At 47.5% G+C, this 19268-nt stretch overlaps 1 protein-coding gene across 1 annotated transcript in view; it reads right to left on the bottom strand.

Moving 5' to 3' along the window:
• Nucleotides 1-19268, bottom strand: part of CACNA2D4 (calcium voltage-gated channel auxiliary subunit alpha2delta 4) — a 174845-nt gene that overhangs the window by 94063 nt on the left and 61514 nt on the right. The window contains exons 20-24 of the mRNA XM_073335235.1: nucleotides 5503-5564; nucleotides 5144-5211; nucleotides 4919-4964; nucleotides 3464-3561; nucleotides 673-766 (exon numbers count right to left, since the gene is read on the bottom strand). Of these exons, the coding sequence (XP_073191336.1) occupies nucleotides 673-766; nucleotides 3464-3561; nucleotides 4919-4964; nucleotides 5144-5211; nucleotides 5503-5564 (368 nt within the window). The remainder of the gene's footprint in view (nucleotides 1-672; nucleotides 767-3463; nucleotides 3562-4918; nucleotides 4965-5143; nucleotides 5212-5502; nucleotides 5565-19268) is intronic.

The raw sequence follows: 19268 nt of genomic DNA, 5'->3' as shown, positions 1-19268 counted from the left end.
CTGCAAGTAGATCTGAACAACACAGTGTTAAAGTGCTAGTGGCCCTAGATGCCCAGGTGGTAGCAGCCATGGTAAAATTTTGCCTCCAAAAAAATCCCAAGTGGAGGCAAGACCCTCTAGATTTATATCCCTTCTCAGTCCTGGCAGCAGCAGTCCAAGCTTCCATCTGTGTACCTCAACCCTGATCTGATGGCACCATCCATAAGTGTGTCAGGTAGGTCAATTTCCATGGCCCATTCAATCCTTGGCTTTAGTGTCAGTAAGAGAGCCGACTAGTGCCAGCTGGGGTAATATTTTTTGTGATACAGTAGAAGCTGGACTCAGCCCAATTCACTTTATGTAGTTCAAGGAACGGTTGTCACATGGTAACAAAGTTTAGTCACTACTGTCCTTGGGTGAGATTTGAACTCATAACTTTGAAGTGTAAGTTTCTGTATCTATTACCAATACCTCAAAAGTGAGATTCTTCCTCCTTGGAAGGAGGTTTCTGTTTCTGTGGTCAGCTTAGTGCGATGTAAGGATCTATTATGGGCTCTATGGGACAAAGGGAATCAAGCTGCTCCTTCAACTTTGCCACAGAGCTTCCACCAGGGAATCAGGAGACCCTGTCCAAACTCCCAAGAAGACCATGGGATCTGAATTAATTTCAGCTGTATTTTCACATATGCTTACTCAGACATATTGAGGGCTAAGGCTGTCCAATAGGCCTCCATTGGCGCAGTTACCACAGCATCAAACAGCACCTCCTGGACCAAGTCCTCATCACCTGAGCAAAAAACCCAAACATGATGAGGCGTGAGAATGGCGTCATCCCTCTGCCTCCTAGATATCCTTTAGAGCAGCAATGTTACTGACCTACCTTGTGGTCTAGTGGGTTGAACAACAGTGAATAAAAAGAAGACCCCACTTGCATCTGCTGACCATCCCGGGGTGCCTCACCTCTGGCTGAGAGGACAGCATGGCAACTCTCACCAGGGTGTGACCAAGCCACTCCCACAGACTGCCTAGCAGCAGTCATGCACACAGCATTACAGTAAGGGCAGCTCACCGCCATGCTGTAGATGAGTGGCAATGACCCAGACTCTGGGGTTCCGGTGGTCACTTTCACACGGCAGTTCAGCACACTGGTTGCTCTATACACAGGGTCAGAGGTCACCCTCTGTCAGCCCAAAAGCTTGAGGGGTTGAAAGGCTGAGCAAACAAAACAGCGTCAAAAGAATTATTTATTCCCCCTCCCTTTTGGCCTTCACCCCTGAACTCACTGAACAGGCAGTCAACAACTGTGGCCTTGACTCCCTCTCCCTCAGTTCTGGGTCCCCTCTAATCAAGCTTCTGCCCACTCCACTTCACTCAAGCTGCCTTCACGAAAGTCTCGAATGATCTCTCTGTGGCCAAATCTCAGGACCTCCACGCCATTCCTGTCCACTCTGACCTCTCTGCTTTTGACAGTGGATCACACCCTCCTTCTTGAAATTTGAAATCTTGTCCGCACCAGGCTTCAGGGATGCTGTCCTCTCCTAGTTTTCCTACTCTTTGGCTGTTCCTCTAGGCTTTTTCTAGATGTGGATGTAAAGATGTGTTGTTGGAAGGAGTTTGCTAATACTTGCTAAACAGTTGTAAAATCTGGTGTGGACAAGGCAGCTGAGCCTAAGCTTTAACTTGACCTGCTTGGCACATATTAAAATCTACACTGGTTTATCCACACTAGACTTTTGGAGTGTGTTACCTAACACCATCTAACAACACACCATTAAATCCTAGTCTAGACAAAGCCTCTGTGCCCTATGTTAAGTGGGTGGTCCTCCTCCATTCTCCTGGAAGATCCCACAGGGCTCCATTCTTAGCCCCTTTTTCTTCTCACTCTAAAGCTTTACTTTGGGAGATCTCATCTACCTTAGATAGCTTCCTCACCATCTTCATGCCATTGACTTGCAAATATTCTTCCTCAGTCCTGACTTCTGTCCATCTACTCTGTCCCTTTTTTCAGTCTGCCTGACATCTCCTCCTGGATGCCTCACCATTAGCTTAAACCTAACATGGCCAAAACTGAGCCCCTTATCTTTCCTTAAAACTCTCCCCACTTCCCCCGGTTTCTGCTATTATTGACAAGACCCTCTTCTCCCTGTCACAGAGACCTGTAAGCTGGGGTCATCTTTGACTCCTCCCTCTCCTTTACATAACACATTCAGGTCATGTCCAAATCCAGCTGCTTCATCCTCCATTGCAAATCCAAAATCTGAACTTTTCTTTCTGTCCACACAGCTAAAACTTTCACCCAGGTCCTTATCATCTACCTCATTCGCCTCTTTGACACATCTCACTTCCTTCCAGTCCAGTCCATTCAAAACAAAGCCACTAAGACAGTCTTTCATTGACCTTTCCCATAATTCTGTGTTACACCCTCCCTTCTTCCTCTGAATCCCTCCACTGGCTCCCCTTTCCTACGTCAACAAGTTCAAACTTCTTGTCTTCACCCTTAATGCCCTTCACTACACTGCCCTTCCCTGCTTATTTGCTCTTGACTCTTATAGCATCATTCCTGCATTCTTCATGCCACCAATTATACCAGTTTTGAACAGCCATTTATCTGCATGTCCCACAAAGATCTTTGTGCTTTCTTCTATGCTACCTCTCATTCATAGAGCACCCTCTGACTTGATCAATAAGGCCACTACTCTTTCCTCCCTCACATCCCTCCTCGAGATGCACTTCTGTGCTGATATTTACAACACATCAAGCAGCTAACAATGTGCAGGTAGACCAGCAGTTGGGGATACTTGATTTAATTTAATTCAAAACCCAAAGAAAACCCAAACATACTTTCAGATGATTTGAAACTGTCAGTGCACATCAAGTAGTGCAATAGCTAACCTATGAATCCACGTGATCTTTTCATGACATTTGTCCTCCCTTGTTCATTTCTCTCCTTGGTTCATCACAACCACTTCGTCTACCCTAAAGAGCTAATGACTGAATATGAAGTAAGGCAGAGCTTGCCTTTTATCTTGTGTTTGAGGGAAGGTCAAACACAATGGTACCCCAGCTCTGAATAGGGCCTTTGGGATCTACCACAATACAAATAATGTTATTACTATTGTTTTAGGACTACACAGCTCTGAACTACACACAGGCACTCTTTCTTTCCTGGCTCTCCGCACAGCTCTGTCAAACATGGCCTACAGCACTCCTAGCTAATACAGGCCTGGATCTCTCCTTAACAGAGACGTTCAATCAAGTTTAATTTTGTGGTAATTTGCTGGGGACAATCATTTGCTGGGGATTAGGATGTGGCCACTCAATTTATTGCCACTTGTGAAGTGAGCAAGTGTTTGAACTCAGCTCTGCAGATATAAGCATACAGCGCATGAGCTCAGTCTACCACCACTCAGCTTCCCGCAGCCCTTCTCCACCGTGGAGAGGCACAGGAGAGCTCCAGTAGGTCACTTTCATTTCCAGCTCTCACATTCCAGATCGGATTCCTCTCCTGTGAGGAAGCGGATCATGGCCTCCAGCTGGCTGAGCTTCCGGTGATCTGGATCAATATCGGTGATGCAGTAAATCCTGGCGGCAAGGAAAGAAACACAGAAAATCATTTTCAAGCAAACACACAAGGAAAATAGAGATCTGGAAAAAAATATTGTAACAAATCCTTGGCCACCTAGGAATTTCAGTTGTCACTATGCTGCACTCCATGGGTGCTCAGAACTTATCAACAACAGCATGGATCAAACTCAGCTCCTCCTGTTAAAAACAGCACAGGATGATACCACTTGCACTAAAGAAGCATCTTCGTTAGCAGCATAGTTCCTCTGACACACAGCAGAGCAGTTCTAATTTCACCTAGCAAAGGGCAATGGTAACATATACACTAGCCTGCTTATAACAATATTCAGTATGATGGAGAAACCTGGAAAGCAGCAATGCCAAAGAAGACAGATAACTAGACAGTGAACAAGCTTGCAATGTGATATGGTGGCAAGATAAACCAATGGGCTGCATATGCAGAGGCATCAGGATGCAGAGGTGGGAGGTGATCAGTTCTCTGTATTTCACAAGAGACCAGCCATCTAATATTGCTTTCAGTTCTGGCCACTTCTATGTCAGATTGGAGGGGTATAAAGAAAAATCACAAATTATTAAGGAACTTGAAGGAATGGTTTATGAGGCAAGACTAAAAGAAGTGACTATATAAAGCTGGTGAACAGATGACTTAAGTATATATGTTAACTGTGCATGAAACTGAAGGAGGAAGAGATGCTGTTCAAGGCGGTTTGAGGGGTTTTAACTAGGGTATAATAAATTAGGTTTTTTTGCAGTGCTTCTTGTAAATAATTGCTTTAGTTTTGATCCATTTGAGGTTCACATGCCCAAGTTTAATGCTGAGTTTCAGGTACACACAAATCCCAAATCTCAAAGCAAAAGTTGAAAATGCCAAGCTTCATTTTGTTTCATGGCCAAACCAAGCAAAAGCACAAATTTTGCATGATATGATTTTGCATTAATAAAGTCAACTCCAGGTTCACTAGAAACCACATCCAGGCTCATTTAAAAGGCATGGGAACCAAGCTGATTTCTCACTGAGAGTAATCTGACCTTGCAACAAAATCCCACCTCACTAAGTTTTGTGTGATTTATGGTTTGTTGCACAGTTCTAGGCAGGAATAGGATGAGATTGTGCAAAGGAGAATTTAGGGAGTATATCAGGATATCTTTCTGGACAGTGAGATGGGTCAGACTGTAGAATAATCTGCCAAAGAAAGTGATGGAAGTCTCAGGAGCTTGCACCAAACTCTGGCACCATCAGTTACTTCAGAATAACATTGCTTTTCCTCAAAGCCAGGAGGGTGGGAGAGCAGAGCAAACTCTGCCAGTGATCTTAACACAAAGCTCCATCATTAATAGGATACCATCTACTTACCATTCATTAGCTAAGGTCAAGTCTGGCTGCAGCAGGTCATGTAAGCCTGAAACAAGAAAGCAACCAATAAGTCTATTGATCAATCAATGAACCAAACGCACAGAAAGGCTGAGAGGGTGAGGTGGGGGACAGAGAAGAGAGGGAGGCACAAGCTCATCCCTGGGATGCCAACAAAGTTCAGCATCCTTGCCCTCTACAGAGATGTGGCTTTTCAGGTTAACCTACCTTCTTCCACTGAAGTGTTCCCCAGCAGGATGTATTCCCCATGCCCACGGGAGAGGACGACACCCAGGCTGCAGGCAGGGGGAAAACAGAGGGTTTGTCAACAAGGTCACGTGCAATCCCCAGATGTTTACATCTGACACTGCCCTCCCTGAGAAGTGAGCTATGATCCCCAATGCCATCAGCTCTCTCCTCTCTTATTTACAAAAGAACATCCCCAAGCGAGCAGTAAGAGTATCTGAACTCCAATACAAGGGAGCAAGGAACCCCTCTGTCATAGCCAATATCATGAGAAGGAGGGACCAAATAGCCACGCCCCCACCCCGAGAGGTACATCCCTGAGTTGATACACACTAGCTCACCTGAAAGGCGTGCTACTGATGTCAGTGAAGAAATAATCATTAGTGAGAAAGAGAACCCGTTTCTGGAACAAATAAAAAAAAAGGGGGAAAATAAACTTTTTGAAAAACAAACCCTACAGTGGGAGAAGGGATACACCATCTACTGCACCACAGCGACAACAGTGATTTGGCTACACGACCCCCAAAGACAAACCAAAGCATCTGGTTAACTCCAGTAACATCCAACCCCCCAGGCTGGGTCTGAGGCCATGATGCAGTGCGCAATGTTCAGCAAGTCATGGTTTTCAGAGATCCACTCACTCAGCCATTCAATTTCCTCGCAGGGCCAGTAAAACCCCTTAACTCTGGGATTACAAGCCAGAGAGCAGAAAGTGGAAGGAAGCTGCCCTCCCTCTCACTGTATTAGCTGTACGCGCACTGCATAACCAGATTGCCGGGTCCTGCTGGTCTTTCTTTGCACAGGGCCCTGCAAGGCCCCAGACTGACCCTGACCCCCACTGCAGGCTACAATTCATTACCTTCACCAGCTTCCCTGGTTCCCTTTCTTACACTGTGGCTGAAGATTCAGAGAGGCAGATGAGGAGGACTGGAGGGTGGGAGGGAATGTATTTGGAAGAGCCAGAACAGGGGCTACAAACTGATTACAGTTGGTTGGAAAACAGAATTCCCATCTTGTGGGACATGCTGCTGATTTTCATATTTATTTTCATCCTGAATCAGGACAAAAAAGTCAGACTTTCAAATATTTTCACGGAATGAAGAGTTATAAAAATATTTCAATTTGGAAACATCAAAATGAAAGGACAACATTTTCAATCAAAACAAAATGTCATTTCGAACCAAAACATTTAGTTTCAAACTGAAAAATTTCATTTCAAATTAACATTTCCACTTAAAGAAACATTTTAATTCAAAATGTTTCATTTCATTTTGAAATGTTGCTTTGGAAAAATGATTTTTAAAAAGTGTCAAAATTGATATTTTCCGTTTGAAAGTGTCAGTTTCAATGGAATTTAGCAGGACTGGCATAAGTGCTTCCTCTTTGAGGCTGCTGCAGTAAAAAACATTTCTTGGAGTGTTTCCTTTCTAGATTGGAAGTGCAGTGATGTGACTCCTTGCTAGAACCAGGGCAAGAGATGAGGGGGTGGGTGAATCTGAGTGTGAGAGAGACACTGTAGCAGTGGTTCTCAAACTTTTTGTATTCGCGACCCCTTTCAGATAGCAAGCCTGAGTGAGACCCCCCTCTTATTAATTAAAACACATTTTTTATATTTAATACTATTTTTAAATGCTAAATTTATAACCCTATTGTTTAAAATTAATTTACCTTTTCTCACTGCTTTTAAACTAAGACTAAAACACATTTTTTATCAAATTATTGTTATAAGCAAAAAAGTTATTTTTTCAAAATAGTTTAATACTGTTTAATAATGGGGGAAGAGTAATGCAAAGAAACTTTGCCAATATCATTTTTCACAGCAGACTTAGCACCCCCACAGCCACCCTTACTTCTGCACTGCTGCTGGCAGTGGCGCTGCCTTCAGAGCTGGGCGGCCAGAGAGTGGCAGCTGCTGGCTGGGCACCCATTTCTGAAGGCAGTGCCGCTGCCAGCAGCAGCGCAGAACAGTAGAAGTAAGAGTGGCAATGCTATACCATGCCACCCTTACTTCTGCATAACATTTGACCTTTGCACTGGGAAGGGTAGCTATGGGGGAGCTAAGGCAATTTTTTTTGAGGGGCTATAGCACCCCACAATTCTGCCCCCCCCAAGCCATCCCTGCCTGTATGGCTGAGTGTTAAATTATAAATTTCTTTTTTTTTGCCGATCTCAGTATTCTGATTGATCTGTGGTTTAATGCAGCTCTTCAGCTGCTGAACAATCAAGCCCTCTAATGGTGTCTCAGTCCCACTTTTTAGCCTCAAGACAACAAACCTGCGTTTGTTATCTACAATCCCCAGAGTCCAATTCCTTTAAAGTGGTGATAATACAATTAAATATTTTGTTTAGGAACAAGGATCGCTGCATTATACATTTACAATACTTTTTGAAGTAAATACATTACATTGCGATGGAAAGGTGTACACAATTTTCTAAAACACTAGATTGAAATTATATATTTTATAGAGGTTGCTGCTCTCTGTTTTGTGCATGTACTCGCAACCCCCAAGTAATAACCTTGTGACCCCTTGCGGGGTCACAACCCCCAGTTCGAGAACCCCTGAACTATGGAGAACACCTGAATATACCATATACCAGTGAGAAGGCAGGCCCACTGCAAACGGCTCTAAGATTGTTTTAAATAATACTGGAGGTTGAGCAGCGTACAGATGTAAGCAGTGTCAGGATGAGCTCCACCCTGACATCTGGTGGTGAGGTGTGGCAAGTTGTGGAAAAGAACTTCAGGGGCCGATCTCATTTGCATAGGCACACCCACCACGCCTAGAATGAGACCATAGCTGCCCAAATGGTCACTTTGGCTGCTGTGGGATCCCCAGTGTCTCTGTTATTGGGGCAGGAAGAATAAATTGTTATTACCCTGATTATGGGAACTGTGCTTGGAACTGTACGTGGCCTTTTGTTATGATGGAGGGATTCACCATCAACTAAGTAGCACTCGCTAGGCAAGGGTCATGGGTTCCAAAACTGTGTGAATGGAGAGAGGCTGGGGACAAGTAGTAGTACTTGGTGGCATGGGCCCCTTGGTGAGGGCCTTACATGCTGATTGCACTTCCTCCTCTCTCCACTGTGGAATATCAGAGCTAATTTTGATTTCATTAGAAGTCTAGTTATAGGCTGCTGAGCTCACTTTGGGCTGACAGTGCACCAGCCCTGGGGCTCCCCTACTATAAGCTGAATTCACCTAAGAGCTGAAATCACTGAGTGTTGTGTTAAGTAGTGGGGGAGCCTGAAGATATATTGTGGAGCAGTTTGCGGGACGGCTGGTGAAGCAGTTCGACGCGGAGCAGTGTGTGGATGGCAGGAGCTGCTTGTGGGCCGTGGAGCTGAGTTCGTGGGGCAGCTGAGCGAAGGAGTTCGTGGGGCGGCTGGCGGAGCGGAGCGCAGCTGAGCGAAGGAGTTCGTGGGGCGGCTGGCGGAGCGCCGCTATGGAGCTATGGGGCGGTCAGCTTCAGATCACGTAAGGTGCCTCTTACCCCCGTCCCATTTCCACCCAGGTTGGGAGGTAAAGCTCCGCCGATAAACTTTCGAACTCTGGGGCTGCCCTGACCAGGGACAGAGACTTTTGGGGCATTGGACTTTTGGGACTTTGGGTGATTTGGGGTTGCTGGACTCAAGAACCAAAGGGAAAAGGGCATGCCCCAATTTGCCTGGGGTGGGGTTGTTTTTGCTCATGGGTTGTGTTATGAATCCTGTTGGTGGTGTTTCCCCAACATAATGCCACATTGTTTCTCTCTGTTATTAAAAGACTTTTGCTACACTCAGACTATGTGCTTGCGAGAGGGGAAGTATTGCCTCTTGGAGGCGCCCAGCGGGGGTGGTATATATTTTTCCCAGGTCACTGGGTGGGGGCTCGAGCCGGTTTGCATTGTGTTATTGGAATGGAACCCCTAGATATTGAACCCGGCCCTTGTTGCTGCCAACTCTGACGGGCAGAAGGGTTACATTTTTGGGGGCTCGTCCGGGATCGCCTGGGTCAGTACCCCTCGCAAGCACCTGTTGAGTGATCCACTACATTGGGAAACAATTTATATTTTTTTGTTTGTGCTTATATTTTGAGGAAATTACTGTTTGTATAATGGCTAATATGTCAGGTTTGTTGGGCCCTGGCTCAGCAGCTTCTAGCTCGGAGGCTGCAGCCTCGGCTGATGATTGGACAAAAGCTCTGGGGCAAATATTGGAAAAGGTTGTGCTGCCCCATGCTGAGTCAGACTCTTGTCGTAAGTTAAGATTATTTGCTGGGGAGGAGGAGTTTGAACCCTGGTTAGAGCATACCACTGAAATGCTGCAAGAGTGGGCCGTACCAGATGCAGAAAAGCGAAGATGCCTTATAGAGAGCCTTGGCGGCCCAGCATTAGATGTGATTCGCACCCTGAAGCTCATTGACCCTGGGGTCGGTGTGAAGGACTGCCTAGAGGCCCTTGAACACAACTTTGGGAGCGTAGAGGGCCCTGAAGACAGCTACTGTAAGTTCCTTAATTCCCGACAACAAAAGGGCGAGAAGGCTTCAGCCTACATACAGAGACTGGAGAGACTGCTTCAGAGAGCTGTCATGAGGGGAGCAGTGACTGCTGAGCAGATGGATCAGACCAGACTGGCTCAAATTGTAAGAGGAACTCAGTATCAGAACCCGATTCTACTTCATCTCCGGCTAAGAGAACGACGGGAACATCCCCCAAGTTACTCCCAGCTGATAAAAGAGGTCAGAGAGGAGGAAGAAAGGCAGGCTGCCAGTGAGTTTTGGGAAGCCCAAACATCGGAGCCAGCCAGCACAACACCACTGCAAATGGCCAGTGTACTGATGGTGAGCACCAGAGAGGAACTTGCCCAACAAATGCAGGTCCTGACGGAACGGATAGCTGAGCTGCAAAGTACCGTTGACCGAGTTAAGACTTCTAGGAATAAGAAGCCTCAAACTGTGGCGATTGAGAAGCCCGCACTTAGAGCCACCATCCCCCCCAGGCGAAGGGGGAAAGGTCAATTCTTCTGCTACCGATGTGGTCAGGATGGACACAGTGCTGCCAAGTGCCGTAATGAAGAAAACCCCTCCTTAGTGTATGGAAAGCTGAGGATCAGTTGGGAGAGATCCGGTAGCTGCCAGAGGGTCTGGGGACGGGGACCCCCCAGGTCTGCAGGATTTGAAGATTCCCCCAGAAAAGACTGTCCAGCTGGGATCCCTGCAGGACTGATAGGGCCTCGAGCAGAGGTCATGGTGAGGATCGAAGGGGTGGAGTGTAAAGCAGTGCTTGACACTGGATCTCAAGTGACTATTATATTTCAGTCATTCTACCAACAGATGCTTAGGCACCTGCCTATGCAGCCACTGACTGGCCTTGGCCTATGTGGCCTCAGCATGGATGAATACCCCTATCAAGGGTATGTCATAGTGCACCTGGAATTCCCAGAGGAGGTTGCTGGGGTAAGAGAAGAGGTAGACACAGCTGCCTTAATATGCCCTGACCCTAAAGGGACTTCCGATGTGTCTGTGCTGATAGGGACCAACTCCAGTCTCTTCAAGGTACTCGCGGATTACTGCAGAAGGCGGGCTGGGGACCAGTACCTGAATACCCTGATGATCCATACGCTTTGTGCTGAAGCCTATAGGAAAATTGAGAGCGCTAAAAGGGACACATCTGAGCTACCGCTTGGGGCACTGAAGTACGCGGGCACAACCCCCTTAGTAGTGCCTGCAAGGACGGAGCAAGAAGTGCTTGTCATGAGTACCTGTCTGAAAGGCAGTAAAGGGACGTTAGCAATGATAGAGCAGCCGATGGGAGGAGAGCTCCCTGAAGGAGTGCTGGTCCCCAGTGGAGTCATAACCCTACCTGCTGAAGCCCAGGAAAGGGTGACTATCCTGATTGCTAATGAAACGAGTCGTGATATTTTTGTGAAGCAAGGACAAAAGATAGCAGACCTCTTTGAGCCTGAGTCGATTGTAAAACCCCAGTATGAAACTCCAGTTTCGGCAATAGACCCAGCAAAGTTTGACTTTGGAGATTCACCAGTGTCCGAGGACTGGAAAGATCGCCTGAGGAAGAAACTTTGTGAAAGATCCAAGGTGTTCTCACTGCATGAGTGGGATGTGGGATGTGCAAAAGGAGTAGAGCACAATATCAGACTACATGACTCTCGACCTTTCAGGGAGAGATCTAGGAAGATTGCTCTCTCTGAGATGGAAGATGTGCGACATCATCTTCAGGAGCTGGCTGCGAATGGCATCATTACAGAGTCCCGCAGCCCATACGCCTCACCCATTGTGGTAGTCCGCAAAAAGAATGGGAAAATCCGGATGTGTATTGACTACCGCACCCTAAACAGCCGTACTGTGGTCGACCAGTACACTATGCCTCGAGTGCAAGACGCCTTAGACTGTTTGCTGGGAAGCCAGTGGTTCTCTGTGTTGGATCTTCGAAGTGGATACTACCAGATCCCTCTGGGAGAAGAAGATAAGGAGAAGACAGCCTTCATCTGCCCATTAGGGTTTTATCAGTTCGAACGCATGCCCCAAGGGATTTCTGGAGCACCTGCCACCTTTCAACGTCTCATGGAGAAAGTTGTGGGAGACATGAATTTACTGCAAGTGTTAGTTTATTTGGATGACCTGATTGTGTTTGGAAGAACCTTAGAGGAGCATGAAGAAAGACTTCTTAAAGTGCTTGATAGGTTGGAGGATTATGGTCTGAAGCTTTCAATTGACAAATGCCAGTTCTGCAGAACCTCAGTGAAGTATGTGGGTCACATTGTGTCCCAAGAAGGTGTGAGTACCGATCCTGATAAAATAGAAGCACTCACTACATGGCCACGTCCAAGTAACTACAGAGAACTCAAGACCTTCCTTGGATTTAGTGGCTACTACCGCAGATTTGTGAAAAACTATGCTACGATTGTAAAGCCTCTGAATGATCTTACCAGGGGACATCAGTCCAGCAAGAACAAATCTAAGTCCAAGAATAAGGGGAGGTCCCCAAAGCCTCCTGTGCAGAGACACAATGGCCCCTTTGCACCATTTGGGCCACGGTGGGATGAGAGATGTGAAAGGGCTTTTCGAGAAATCATTACTTGCCTAACTCATGCTCCAGTCCTAGTTTTTGCTGACCCAAGCAAACCATTTATCCTGCATACTGATGCCAGTTTGGAGGGTCTGGGAGCAGTCCTGTACCAGGAAGTGGAAGGCAAATGTAAACCGGTAGCCTTTGCCAGCCGAGGATTGTCTGATAGTGAAACTCGCTATCCCACCCACAAGCTGGAGTTTTTGGCCTTGAAATGGGCCATCACTGAGAAATTTCGAGACTACTTGTATGGTGCTCAGTTCCAGGTGTGGACAGACAACAATCCACTGACTTATGTGTTAACAAGTGCTAAGCTGGATGCTACAGGGCAGAGATGGGTGGCCGCCTTGGCTAGCTATGAGTTCAGCATTCAGTACCGATCAGGGAGAAGCAATGTAGATGCAGATGCATTGTCCAGGCGTCCGCAGGCTCCAGAAGTTGCTGTGATACCCACAGATGGAGTGAGAGCTATTTGCAGTGTGAGTCGCCGAGAGCCAGAGGCCCGTGAAGACTTTCAGGGATGTGTTGCAGAAGCTTTGGGCCTGCCCCCTGAATGCATGCCTTCTGCTTCGGTGAACTATATTGCATTAGACCAATCTCCTTTGCCCATGCTCAATGCGGCTGACTGGCAAGAAGCCCAGCGGCAAGATATTGACATTCGTGATACACTACTTGCCAAAAGGGAGGGGCGAAGCCCAGCTGCGGTTGTCCCACCTAACCCGGAGGGTAAACTACTATTGAGAGAATGGACCAAACTAAAACTGATTCAGGGAGTGCTACACCGAATGACCACTGACCCTTTACAAAAACAACGAGCACAACTAGTACTGCCAAAAAAGTACAGAGCCCTGGTCATGAGGGCCCTGCATGATGACTTTGGGCATTTAGGGATGGAGAGGACCCTGGAACTTATTCGTAGTAGGTTCTATTGGCCCCGAATGGCTGAAGATGTTCGCAGGAAATGTGAGACTTGCGCTCGATGTGTTCAAAGGAAAACTCTGCCCACGAGGGCTGCATATCTCAAGAACATCACCAGCAACAAACCTTTGGAGTTGGTATGCATTGATTTCTTGTCTGTGGAGGTAGACAAGAGGAATGTTGGAAACATTCTAGTAGTGACTGACCATTTTACACGGTATGCACAAGCATATCCCACACGTGATCAGAGGGCCACCACCATTGCTCGAGTATTGTGGGACAAATATTTCTCAGTCTATGGATTCCCGGCTCGGATACACTCTGATCAGGGGCGGGATTTTGAGAGTCACCTTCTGAAGGAGGTGCTGAAGATAGCAGGAATTAAAAAGTCTAGGACAACGCCTTATCACCCCCAAGGTGATCCTCAGCCCGAGAGGTTCAATCGAACCCTATTAGATATGTTGGGAACTTTGCGACCAGAGCAGAAGGCAACCTGGAGCCAGCATGTCGCATTTCTGGTGCATGCCTACAATGCCACAAAGAACGATGCTACGGGAGTCACCCCATATCTCTTGATGTTTGGGCGAGAACCAAGATTACCCATAGACTTGTGCTTTGGTGTATCAGAGGATGGAGATAGCTATGAAACTCATCAGCAGTATGTATCCCGACTAAGAGAAAAGCTGCGGGATGCTTATCGCTTAGCTACCGCTGCGGCTCGGAAGAACGCAGACCGCAACAAACATCGATATGATGCTAGAGTGCGTTCGCAGGAGCTCCAGCCGGGGGACAGAGTCCTGCTGCGAAATTTGGGTATTGCTGGCAAACACAAGATAGCTGACAGATGGAAGGCAATACCTTACCTGGTGATGGAAAAGCTGGGAGATCTGCCAGTCTACAAGATCAAACCTGAAGACGGTCCAGGGCAAATAAAGACGGTGCATAGAAACCTTTTGCTCCCTGTGGGGGAATTGGTAAGCACCCCTTGTGAGATGGGCCACGGCAGGGCCGCCGGGCAGAACAGAGGTGCTAGACCAAAGCCGCCATCCAACACAGACAGTGGGCCCCCTGCAGCTAACTTACCCCTATTCTGCACATCTGAGAGTGAGTCTGAGGAGGAAGACACAACCCTGGTGTATCCTGGGATGGAGACAAGATTTCAGTCTCGATCAGCTGAACCAAACGAGAGTTTTCCCTCTTCCGCCCTAAACCCAATGGCGGAACTATTTAGGCCCATTTCTGATACCCCGGTGCTGCTGATGAGACCCCCCTGTGATGACACACACAGGTTATTGGACAATGGGGACAGACAGGTAGAGGATGTCCTGGGCACCTTGGACCCTCCAGCGTTAGAACTAGGAGTGCAGGGGCCTACGCCAGTAGCCGAGGGACCCTCCAGGGAAGCCTCTCCATCCGTCACTCAAGAGGATGTTCCCCCTACCTCGGCAACAGAGATTCTCAATAGACGAGACAGGGTGATAAGACCAGTGAAACGGTTAACTTATGATGCACCTGGGGTGACTAGTGAGGAGCCAATACATTTAGCACACAGGCTTGTGGAAGCTAAAGTGGGCTTCCTGAGGCCCTTTGGAGGAAACCAATGAGTTGGTATAAAGGGAGTGTGATTTGTCGGGACGACAAAGTCTCGGCTGGGGGGAGGATGTAAGCAGTGTCAGGATGAGCTCCACCCTGACATCTGGTGGTGAGGTGTGGCAAGTTGTGGAAAAGAACTTCAGGGGCCGATCTCATTTGCATAGGCACACCCACCACGCCTAGAATGAGACCATAGCTGCCCAAATGGTCACTTTGGCTGCTGTGGGATCCCCAGTGTCTCTGTTATTGGGGCAGGAAGAATAAATTGTTATTACCCTGATTATGGGAACTGTGCTTGGAACTGTACATGGCCTTTTGTTATGATGGAGGGATTCACCATCAACTAAGTAGCACTCGCTAGGCAAGGGTCATGGGTTCCAAAACTGTGTGAATGGAGAGAGGCTGGGGACAAGTAGTAGTACTTGGTGGCATGGGCCCCTTGGTGAGGGCCTTACATGCTGATTGCACTTCCTCCTCTCTCCACTGTGGAATATCAGAGCTAATTTTGATTTCATTAGAAGTCTAGTTATAGGCTGCTGAGCTCACTTTGGGCTGACAGTGCACCAGCCCTGGGGCTCCCCTACTATAAGCTGAATTCACCTAAGAGCTGAAATCACTGAGTGTTGTGTTAAGTAGTGGGGGAGCCTGAAGATATATTGTGGAGCAGTTTGCGGGACGGCTGGTGAAGCAGTTCGACGCGGAGCAGTGTGTGGATGGCAGGAGCTGCTTGTGGGCCGTGGAGCTGAGTTCGTGGGGCAGCTGAGCGAAGGAGTTCGTGGGGCGGCTGGCGGAGCGGAGCGCAGCTGAGCGAAGGAGTTCGTGGGGCGGCTGGCGGAGCGCCGCTATGGAGCTATGGGGCGGTCAGCTTCAGATCACGTAAGGTGCCTCTTACCCCCGTCCCATTTCCACCCAGGTTGGGAGGTAAAGCTCCGCCGATAAACTTTCGAACTCTGGGGCTGCCCTGACCAGGGACAGAGACTTTTGGGGCATTGGACTTTTGGGACTTTGGGTGATTTGGGGTTGCTGGACTCAAGAACCAAAGGGAAAAGGGCATGCCCCAATTTGCCTGGGGTGGGGTTGTTTTTGCTCATGGGTTGTGTTATGAATCCTGTTGGTGGTGTTTCCCCAACATAATGCCACATTGTTTCTCTCTGTTATTAAAAGACTTTTGCTACACTCAGACTATGTGCTTGCGAGAGGGGAAGTATTGCCTCTTGGAGGCGCCCAGCGGGGGTGGTATATATTTTTCCCAGGTCACTGGGTGGGGGCTCGAGCCGGTTTGCATTGTGTTATTGGAATGGAACCCCTAGATATTGAACCCGGCCCTTGTTGCTGCCAACTCTGACGGGCAGAAGGGTTACACACAGGATCTGCCAGTGTCAGCCTGCACTGTGTCCTGAGTTTGTGTACTCAGCAGGTGGGTTAGCATGAAAACAGATGCAGAGGTGACACATGGGGTGGCATGTGGCTTCACGTGACAACCCTCCTCTCCTCCCCAGATTTGCTCCTTGGCTTGTACTGAGCATGCTCACACAGATTGAGCATGTTCAGGAACACTGCTGAAGCCGACTGCCCTCACTCTGCACCTCCACTATCAATGGCCGGCTCTGCAATGGAACTGGTGTGTGTGTGTGTGTAAAAAATCCATCTGGCACTAGCAGTCAAAGGGACTTGAGGCAAAGCCATCTACACTGCACACAGACAGCTCCCTGGTGTGGGAGATTTGTCAACTGTCTGACAGCTGAGCATTGGCCAAAGAAAAGTGCTCCAATCACTTCAGTAAATGATAAAATGTGGCCAGTCCAGAAACCCAGCCTTGGGCTGCCACACAGAGGTTCATTAATTTGGGTCCCCCACCCTGAAGCTTGAGTGGATACAGAAAACCTATCTCTCAGAACAACCTTGTTTGCCCTGTGGCTACCACTCTTTAAGCACTGAGATGATGGCTAAAGATAGTGGGTTTGTGTTGTTCTTGGTGGTGAAGAACTTTCCTCTCTTCTGGCCTTGATTCCCACTCTCACTTTGTGTGTGGCCCTGGCTCCTTCTCTCTCCTCATCCTTCTTCAGCTCAGTGCTGCATTTCACCCTGTCACCCAGTTGCCTCCTTCTCAATGCCCTGGCACAGGGTATTGGCATATTGGGCATGTCCTTGCTCTTTTGGTTTAACTCCTATCTTTACAGTCAATGCAATCAATAGAGGCTTCTCTGCCACTAGACCTCTTTAAGGAGTGTCCTTAAATCCCTTCTCTATCTCATCCCTTGGCAATTCCCTTCTAAATTCACTTTGAAATTAGGCAAATACAGACTGGCAATAAGGCATACATTTTTAACAGTGAGGGTAATTAACTATTAGAACAAAGTACCAAGGGTTGTGGTATATTTTCCATGATTGGCAATTTTTAAAATGAAGATGGGATTTTTTTCCTAGAAGATCTGCTCTAGGAATTATTTTGGAGAAGTTCTATGACCTGTGTTATACATGAGATCAGACTAGATGATCACAATGGTCCCATCTGGCCTTGGAAACTAGGAATTAAGTGTGGGGGTCACTTCTATGCCAAAGACACCACAATCTATATTCCCTTCACTCAGCCCTTTCCACCTGCCTCATTCTTATCAACCCTAAGCTCTGCCACAAATCCCCTCCTCTGCTTTCTGATGTCTGCTACTTGATTCTATGTGCCATCAAAGCAGCACAGCAGAACTGACAAGTAAGTTTGTCACTTTCACTTCCTGTCCAGCTCAATGCATCTTTGGAGCACTGTGAAATTGATAACTGGTCAGTTTCACTTTCTGGATAGGCTAGTAGGGCCACAGAGTAAAAGCCATCTCTTGCCAAGGCCACTTATCACTTTGTTCATCCAGGGTTCTAAATCATACCTTTCAAGGAGCAGGAAATGTCTGGATGAGAAAAAACAGAATAGCCCTCTACTGACAGATGGAACTTCATGAGGGCTGTAAGGTGTATTCTGAAGGAGCTAATAAATACCCCAGGGATTTTAAGGCTATGAAGTAGCACAATGCATCTAGAATGTGTTTTTGTAAAGAGGAAATTCCTGATTGATCACACCAAAACATTTTTTCCCCCATTTTGCTTTGTAACATTTCCTGGCAGTCCTTTCTGCCACTGCTCAGGATGCCCTGGACATCAGCTGAATAGGCCTTTTCTAATGCTGACATCCATCCAAATACCATGCCCTCATGAAAAGTGTGAGGGGGTTGTAAGTGATAAGTCCCTCCCTCATCTTGAGTTAAGGGAAATAGGAAGGAGGCCAGGCTGACAGCTGCAAAAGCATAGAGTACCAGAACTGACGGGCCCACCCCTGTGTGATCCAAATCTCTCACATCTTGTCCTGTCTGATTTTCCTCAAAATCCGTGGTAATGAAGGAGTCAGGGAAGACATACCTCACAGGTCCTGATCATTGTCTGAGGAAAGCGTCACCCCGAGAGCCTACGGTGCAACCCCCGCCCCGTCCCCCCAGAACAGAACTCTTTGCACTTGCTGTTCACACGGGATGCAAAGAGATCCTGGATCCAAGTCGCCACACCTAAAACACCATATGAAGAGTCATGTCATGCAGCTTTCCACTAGTTTTCTGTGGAGAAATATCTGCTTAGAGAGTCTGCCAGGGTGATTGGATTCCTGGAAGGTCAGTGGCGATCAGGGTAATCTACATGGGAATGTACCAATTCCAAGGTCAATGGCCTCCTCACACAGCTGTTGACATAGCAGACTGCCATAATGTTGTTTAATAATACTTGGACTGACTGGCTGCAGTTGGGCAGGAGGAATTACTCACAGGGCGGTCTGACTGCTCTTAGTTCCAAAATGCTGATATTAAGCATAGACTCCTGCAGAGATCATGTCCCTTGAGAAACCTGCCCTTCCACATTTGCTCCCCAACCTAAGAAGGATGCACCCATGGTCATAGTCTTTGTTGGAAGTGGGAGTTGAAGGTACCCACACAAACCAAGTAAGTGAGGCTAAGACCTCTTGGGGAACCATGATGAGTAAGTCAAGACTGTGCTTGCCTGGAGTGCATATAGTCCACAACCAGGCTCATAGATATCTGAGATTAATTCTTGCTAATGTGTCACATAGGTACGTGCAGCCATATGACCCAACAGAGTCAGCAGGATTGTATGGCCATTCTGGGGCTCATCTGTATTTGGTGTATGAGTTCAATGAAGAGAAAGCAGTTGCCCGGTAACATGCCCTGGAGGCCACAGTGTCCAGCTTCATCCTGATAAATTCTATCAGCTGTGTGGGTTCCAAGGAAGATTTCTCCAGGTTCACCAGAAACCCAAACTCTCATAGAGATCCAGAAGTATGGAGGTTGCTTCTCATGTTTCCTGGTAAGATCAGCCCTCTAGGAGCCAGCGGTCTAAGTAATGGTATACCATTGGCCCTTGCCAGCAGGGGTGAGCTGGCACCACTGACGGTACCTTGGTATTAGAGACACAAGATGGGGTAATATATTTTATTGGACCAACTTCTGTTGGTGACAGAAACAAGCATGTGAGACCAG

Source organism: Lepidochelys kempii, chromosome 1 (genome assembly GCF_965140265.1).
Source record: "Lepidochelys kempii isolate rLepKem1 chromosome 1, rLepKem1.hap2, whole genome shotgun sequence".
Taxonomy (NCBI): domain Eukaryota; kingdom Metazoa; phylum Chordata; order Testudines; family Cheloniidae; genus Lepidochelys; species Lepidochelys kempii.
Note: the sequence above shows the minus strand (reverse complement) of the source record. Positions and strands in the feature narration are given on the sequence as shown.